Genomic DNA, 7,500 nt, shown 5'->3' with positions numbered 1-7,500 from the left:
CAGGACGTAGCACACCGAGTTCTTGTCGCTGTAGAGCCGGTCGTACTTGAGGCTGTGGCAGATGTAGCAGTAGCGGTTGAGGGCGATGCCGGTGATGTTGAAGATGGAGCCGATGACGCTGACGCCCATGAGGAAGCCGCTGATCTGGCAGTGGACGTTCCCCAGGCTCCAGCCATGGTGGAAGATGGAGGTGAGGACCAGGGGGTACGGGTAGACGGCCACCAGCAGGTCCGCCACGGCCAGGCTCACCACGAAGATGTTGCCTGCGGAAAAAAGTCACACAGAAGAGGGAGAGAGGGAGGCCAATTAGTGGAGAGAATTACCGACCTCGTCGTAGAAGTGGTAAGGTCTGATTAAAGAGAGAGAGAGAGAGAGAGAGAGAGGGGTGGGGGGGGTGGGGGGGAGAAAGCCAGAACAAGGGAATGAGAGAGAACAAGAATGTTAGAGAGAGTCAAACAACAGTAATAATGATCGGCACAAACAAATCGGGACAAAAGTGACCGTGGGACTGACTCAATGGCGACGAGAGAAATAGGGATGTTTTTGTTTCACGTTGACGTGCGTACACAGAACAGACGTGTTCCCTCCGCCACACGGCGAGGTGCCTCGAGGCTCCTAGAGGTGATGACAGAGTCGCGTTTCTTCCCATATTTGTTTTGTTTGTGTTTTCCCCCTCAGTAGGCGTGACCGCCCTGCGGTTCGCCTTGCGTGTGATGCCTTGTTGCCGTCGGCGAATAATGAAAAGGAAACTCGCCTCGCACACACCCCCCCTGTTCTAATGAATGCACAACTCTAATTACTACGCAAAACCTAGGACTTGACATCGTGCGTGGGTGGATGTCTGGGTGTGTGTGCTCGAGCTCGCGCGTGTGTGTCGGCTCACATAATTAACGGCTAGTCCTCCAGGCAACACTGGTAGCTACGCTGGTGTGAGTTCCTCGTCGCGATGCGAAGGTTGATTAGGTTCTGTAGCTGCTTGTCGGAAGGCAAAACACTGTGACGCCTCGCCGTCAACAAACCTTCACCCACACTTCTCAAGTCCGACTCGTGACACGCACTCCGACAAGAGGCCGAGAAGAAGACAAGAGGGCTCATTATTCTGAAAACCACACGCTTGTCCGCTCTCACACAAACGACACAGACACACTCTCTCTCTCTCCCTCTATCTCTCTCTCTCTCTCCTCCTCTCTCCCCCCCCCCCCCCCCCCTCCTCTCTCCCTCCCTCACACACTCGTTAGTACTGTTTGCTTTAATTGTGCTACGGTCAGCATTTGTGCGTTCCGCCAGATCTTCTGAAGAGTGAAATTGAATGCCGGAGAGAGAGAGAGAGAGAGAGAGGGAGAGAGAGAGAGAGAGACAGAGAGAGAGAGAGAGAGACAGACAGACAGACAGACAGACAGAGAGAGAGAGAGACAGAGAGAGAGAGAGAGAGACAGAGAGAGAGAGAGAGAGACAGAGAGAGAGAGAGAGAGAGAGAGAGAGAGAGTTCTACAGCAGTGTTGGAGTACTTATCGGAGCAGGAATACAACAGCTGTCAACCCGACCCATGGAAAACCCAGGCAGCCAAGGAATTGAGAGGGGAAAAGAGAGAGAGAGAGTTCCTTTGACACTCTTTCTTCAGACATTGTCACCCAATAAACTCTGCATCGACTTTGCATACGAACAGTTCTTCAGAGAGAGAGAGAGAGAGAAGGAAAGAGAGGGAGAGACAGACAGACAGACGGACAGACAGACCGACCGACCGACAGACAGACCGACCGACCCCAGGTAGACAAGGGAGGTGACGGGACATGACAACCTAACCTAAAGGCTAAAGAACCTCTGTTGAATAAAGTCAGCGTGACAGAACCCCGTCCCTGCTAGTGACACCGCCTCCGTCACGTCAAAACACACACACACACTCACACACCCGCACTCTCACGCATGCACACACACACACACACACAAAGAATGAAGGAGGAATATTTGATTTGTCACGCAATCAACCTGTCAGTCAATTGTAAACATGTGGTCTTGTTTTGCTCCAGGCACAGGGTCCGCCACAGGCAGCTCCCCTGGAGCCTTAGGGGTTAAGTGCCTTGCTCAAGGGGTGGGGGGGGGGGGGGGGGGTTAGTGGTCGTTACTGGACAGGAAGACAAGTACAGTCATGCACAGGTCTGCCTATCATGGTACCCTCAAACCTCTCCCCACGCTCCATTCATTCCTCTACCATCCTCCTCTCTCTCTGCCACCCGCCACATCCCTCCCCTCTCTCTAACACCCCCCACATCCCTCCCCCCTCTCTCTCCCCCATCCCTCTTCTTTCTGCTCCCCCCCTCTCTCTCCCACATCCCCTAATCTCTCCCCCATTTCTATCCTTTCTGCCTCCCCCCTCCGCTCCCCTCTCTCTCCCACATCCCCTCATCTCTCCCCCATTTCTATCCTTTCTGCCTCCCCCCTCCGCTCCCCTCTCTCTCCCCCATCCCCTCATCTCTCCCCCATTCCTCTCCTTTCTTCCCCCCCTCCCCCCTCTCTCTCCCCCATCCCCATATCTCTCCCCCATTCCTCTTCTTTCTGCCCCCCTCCCCCCTTCCTTTCTCTCCCCAGTCCTCTCCTTTCTGTCTCCCCTCCCCTCTCTCCCCCATCCCCTCAACTCTCCCCCATTCCTCTCCTTTCTGCCTCCCCTCCCCTCTCTCCCCCATCCCCTCATCTCTCCTCCATTCCTCTCCTTCCACCCCCCCCCCTACAGTACAGCAGCAACAGAAACATTCCAGACATTCCTCCATGGGGAACGAGCTCTGCTCGTATTAATTAAGTCTCCGCTCTCCTCAGATCTGTCACCCAGCTCACCTCTATAGGGGGATTAGGCTCACCTGTTAATGTCACAAGACCCCCAGAGGATAACGGACACACACACACACGCACGCACGCACACACGCACGCACGCACACATGGTGGCTAGGGGAGTCTCTAAAATTGCACTCTCCCCTCCCTGTGACCCACATTGAGACAACTGAGATTCTCAACCTTGACAAGGTTGTGAGAAGCAGGCCCTACAGGCAGTGTGCGGGTGTTTGTGTGAGTGTCTATTTTATGTGTGTGTGTGTGTGTGTGTGTGTGTGTGTGTGTGTGTGTGAAGCTAGGACACCCTAGGTCGTCTCTCCCTGTCGTCACGGCAGCGCCCTGTCACTGACCTGTCATTTAAAGTTTGCGTTTGTATTTAGGGGAGATACAAATTAGGCAACGGTTAAGGCGCCAGTGTGGCCTCTGTGGACCTCTCTGAGGCCAAGGTAGTTAGCGCGACACCTAGTCCTGCAGCAGCTAGCATGGATTGCTTTCATGAAACTCAGGCATGCATAGCAGACGGACGCAGGGGGTTCGATGGCTTGCTAAATGATCTGTGACAAACAGCCAAACACACACACCTGGATAATGACTATAGGTGCTCAATCATTGAGCACATTCTTAAGTGTACATACTTCAACTTGTAGGACTGGTTTAGGACCAGTAGATTAAGACAGCGGAGATTCCACGTTAACCCGGGACCGTTTCAGGGAAACCTTCTCCTCTTACAGGACGTGACTCCACGCAGCTCGTACTTAAGGTCGCTCCAAGTATCGGCAACTTCAATCCCAATCCGATATTTTTCTGTTTCTGCCGCAAACAGTTTGTCTGTCTCGTGCCGAGTGCCAAGCGAACGCACGCACACACACACGCACGCACACACGCACGCGCACACCCACACACACGCACGCACACTCACATTCCACCCTAGAGTTGCTGTTTTGAAGGTCGTCGGGACGAGACTGAGCACGTTTTCGGTTTCACCCCACTGCAGCGTCGCGATCTCGCGGTTCCGACGTTTACACTCTATTAATGAGTCACAAAGGGGTCTGGGAGGGGAGGGGGGGGGGGGGGTCAGAGGTCAACGCTCGTCACCGCAGGTGTCAGCCATGCATCAAGGTCAAAGAGCGTCCGGTGGGGAGAGGTCGGTGGGGTCCCTGGCTCTATAATAGAGCGTTACGACCTTAAACGTTAATGTATGGAAATATATGGGAGGGAGCGTCTATGGAATAATGAATCATTTTTAATACATCGAGAGCGAGTAGCGTTTAGCTACAGAGAGAGGAGGGGGAGGGCCATCCAACTGTAATTGCATGATGCATATCTCACCCTCATGAATTTGAATTTTACAGTTTATGTTCAGATCATGTTCCGCCGTTGTGGACTCGAATGGTGTGAAAAAAAATATATTTTTTTTTTTTACCAAAGTAATGTGACTAGTTTCTGCCTGACTTTCTGCCTGACTTGAGGAGCTAGTTATTGTAACACATTAGTGAAAAAGTTTGGTGAAAAAAAAAAAAAAGTAGGGCAAGGACATTCTTCAGTTTTTACAGATTATGAAAGTGATTGTAAGCTTTCAAATGAGGTAAACAAATAGTCTGATGAAAATAGTTGAAGAAGATATGCTAATTTGAATGTAGCTACACCTCAAACCAAATACTGGAGAAAAACGCATTTGCTACCATTGCGTTGGCTGCTAGCTAGCAGCTAAGGAGGAACATCTCTATTCATCTAACTGCATGTTGAGCACATCGCAACATGCTGATAGAACATCAACATGCTCAAAACACATAACTACACATACTTAGATAATCACAGTCCTTGCTTTTGACCACATCCTAAAACGTACGTCTGTTTACAGGCCGTGTATCACTAACCCAGTAGCCTGAAGCAGGACGGCAGATGATACAGTGAATCCAATTCACAAATGATATGTATTTAGTGATCCTAAAACTGTTGTTTGTTATATCGCGTGGACTCTTCAACAGTTTCTTGGTCGTTTGGGTGAGTTGAGAATTGCAGACGTCCATGGGGACCTTTTCACCAGACCGTGTCCCATTGAAATGATTGGTATTAAAGGGACTTTTGCAATTGTTGTACATACCTTCCAAGTGGCCTTTAGTTGGCCTGTATGCAGGTGCCGTAGTGTAGCATGCATTCCATGATGATATTTCCATCCCAACGTCCCAATGTCCCAACGAAGGGGAACTAATGAAAGCTCCATGCCGTGGCTAATACATGTATACTCGCTCGAGAACGGGGGAACTCAAAGCAAACAATAGGTGAGGAGTTGTCCATTCTAATCTAACCAAGAAGACCAGAAATGTTATGTTTAGAACAAGATCAGACCATAGCTCACTCATACTGTCTCAGACACATATCAACATGCAATCATTCTTTCAACAATTATCCTACTGTCTCCCAATCCCTCACCTCAAAGGAGATCACTGAACCAATAACACGACTGTATAATAAGACGCATGGCAACCTTCCCCCTTGGATTCACCACGGCACTGCACTTTCACATTCCAACACCCTGACATTTCAGAATCACATGAATAATCCAGTCATTAAATCTTTCTTTCAGATCAAAAAAAAGAAACAATAACTCCCTTCCAACACTTGCTGCTGGAGGCGACTCACAAGACAGAATACAAGACAGGAACACATCACTAGATCAATTTCACTTGGACTTTATCCCAGGTCCGTATACACTAAAACAGGCATCTAAACCCCACCTGCAACCACTGATCCACCTCATATACCATCTTACTCACTCCCCCAAGTCCTCTCCTTTGTCCTGCTGTGTGGCTGTCCGTGATTGTTCCCACTTTAACTTTTTGTATTGTTTATGTGAAAGAAAGAAAGAAACCCAACAACTTTTGTATTTCAGTCAAATGACGTTATGTTAGCATCGGTAGCTGGCTAGGCTTCTAACCGCCGTGAGCCTCAGGTGAAATACCCCTTTAAGTGAATTTCGACACGTGACCTTGTGTGCGTCATTTAGCTCGGAGTTTGTGACTTTGGAGACTTAATTATTCCAATGGTTCCATTATAGCGAGCCAACTAAGCCACTGTAAGTCCAGCTTAAGTATTTCAAAGCTAAGTTGTATTTGGCATTTGGTAAGTGCGAGAGGAACTCAGCCAAACATATTCCACAGCTGTCACTATTATGACCTATGGGTCGTCGGACTCGTCGCACTGGGGACACTTGTCATTGGCGTCTGTGGCAGGCCAGTGTGAAGCAGACCTACAGTATGTATGGTTGCTGAGACAAAGCTAGTGTACTGGAAATGAAGCACGGCGTCAACCACGCCCGAGAAACCACCCCCCCCAAAAAACAAATAACCTAAGATGGAAAGACTGTAAGCTAACTGCTTCAGAGGCACAGAGAGAGAGAGAGAGAGAGAGACAGAGAGAGAGGGAGAGAGAGAGGGAGAGAGGGAGATAGAGAGAGAAAGGGAACACATGAGAAAGGTAGAGGGAGAGAGAGAGAGAGTGGGGGAGAATGAGAGAAAGGCAGAGGGAGAGGGAGAGAGAGAGCAAGATAGAGAAACAGAGAGAGAGAGACAGAGAGGGAGAGAGTGAGAGAGGAAGGGAACCAATTTGAGAAAGGCAGAGGGAGAGAGAGAGAGAATGAGAGAAAGGCAGAGGGAGAGAGAGAGAGAGAGAGAGAGAGAGAGAGAGAGAGAGAGAGAGAGAGAGAGAGAGAATGAGAGAAAGGCAGAGAGAGCGCCAGAGAGCCAGGGGGACAGAGACCGTCAGCACTGGGAGAAACATTGTCATTATTGGATTTACTGATATTGTGTTTATGAATGAGGCCAGTGACAGGCATGGATGATGAGAGTCTCTCTCTCTCTCTCTCTCTCTCTCTCTCTCTCTCTCTCTCTCTCTCTCTCTCTATCTCTCTCTCTCTCTCTCCCACTCTCCCTCTCTCTCCCTCTCTCTCCCTCTTCTCTCTCTCTCTGTCTCTCTCTCGGGTTAATCCCCTCTTTCCTTTCTACTGAGGCCATATCCAGTTCCAGGCGGGTATATGACACAAGCTCCAATATGGAGGAATATAAATAAATGGCCTGCGAGCATGCTGAAATTATCTGTCATTACCTTGTCAGTTACTCAGAATTTATATCCAGGCTGGTGAGACAATGAAGAGGGGGTGAGAGAAAGAGAGAAGGAGAGAGAGAGAGAGAGAGAGAGAGAGAGAGAGAGAGAGAGAGAGAGAGAGAGAGAGAGAGAGAGAGAGAGAGATGAATTCAGGCTCTGCTGTTTTTTTATTTTTTTTATACCTTCGTGTGTCGGTAAGTGTGTGTGTGGGTGTGCGTGTGTGCGTGTGCGTGTGCGTGTGTGTGTGTGTATGTGTGTATGTGTGCGTGTGTGTGGGCGACAGGATTGACAGGCTGACCTGGCGAGCGAGGCTTTCCCTGGCAGGTTCCACATAAATCAACAACCCAGCAGAAAGCAGCATATCCAATACCTCCCCAAAGCCTTCCATCCCTGTCTCTATCTCCGTCTCAGTACAAAATCTGCCATTTTAATTTACCACAACACATACATATTCACCGGCCATTAGTTGAATTCAAATTGAAATAAAGAGCTAGAGTCTGACCAAAAAGAAATGCAAGAGACAGATGTTTCTTTGTGTCGTTCGAAACCGAACGACACAAAGAAACGCCTCGG

General features: G+C 49.5%; 1 protein-coding gene across 1 annotated transcript in view; it reads right to left on the bottom strand.

Moving 5' to 3' along the window:
- Positions 1-7,500, bottom strand: part of mtnr1aa (melatonin receptor 1A a) — a gene marked incomplete at both ends in the record, with an annotated part of 43,755 nt that overhangs the window by 606 nt on the left and 35,649 nt on the right. The window contains one exon of the mRNA XM_080535136.1: positions 1-263. This exon is cut by the window's left edge and continues 606 nt beyond it. Coding sequence (XP_080391262.1) covers positions 1-263 — 263 coding nt within the window. The remainder of the gene's footprint in view (positions 264-7,500) is intronic.

This window comes from Nansenia antarctica, assembly GCF_963989245.1.
Source record: "Nansenia antarctica genome assembly, chromosome: 6".
NCBI lineage: Eukaryota > Metazoa > Chordata > Actinopteri > Argentiniformes > Microstomatidae > Nansenia > Nansenia antarctica.
Note: the sequence above shows the minus strand (reverse complement) of the source record. Positions and strands in the feature narration are given on the sequence as shown.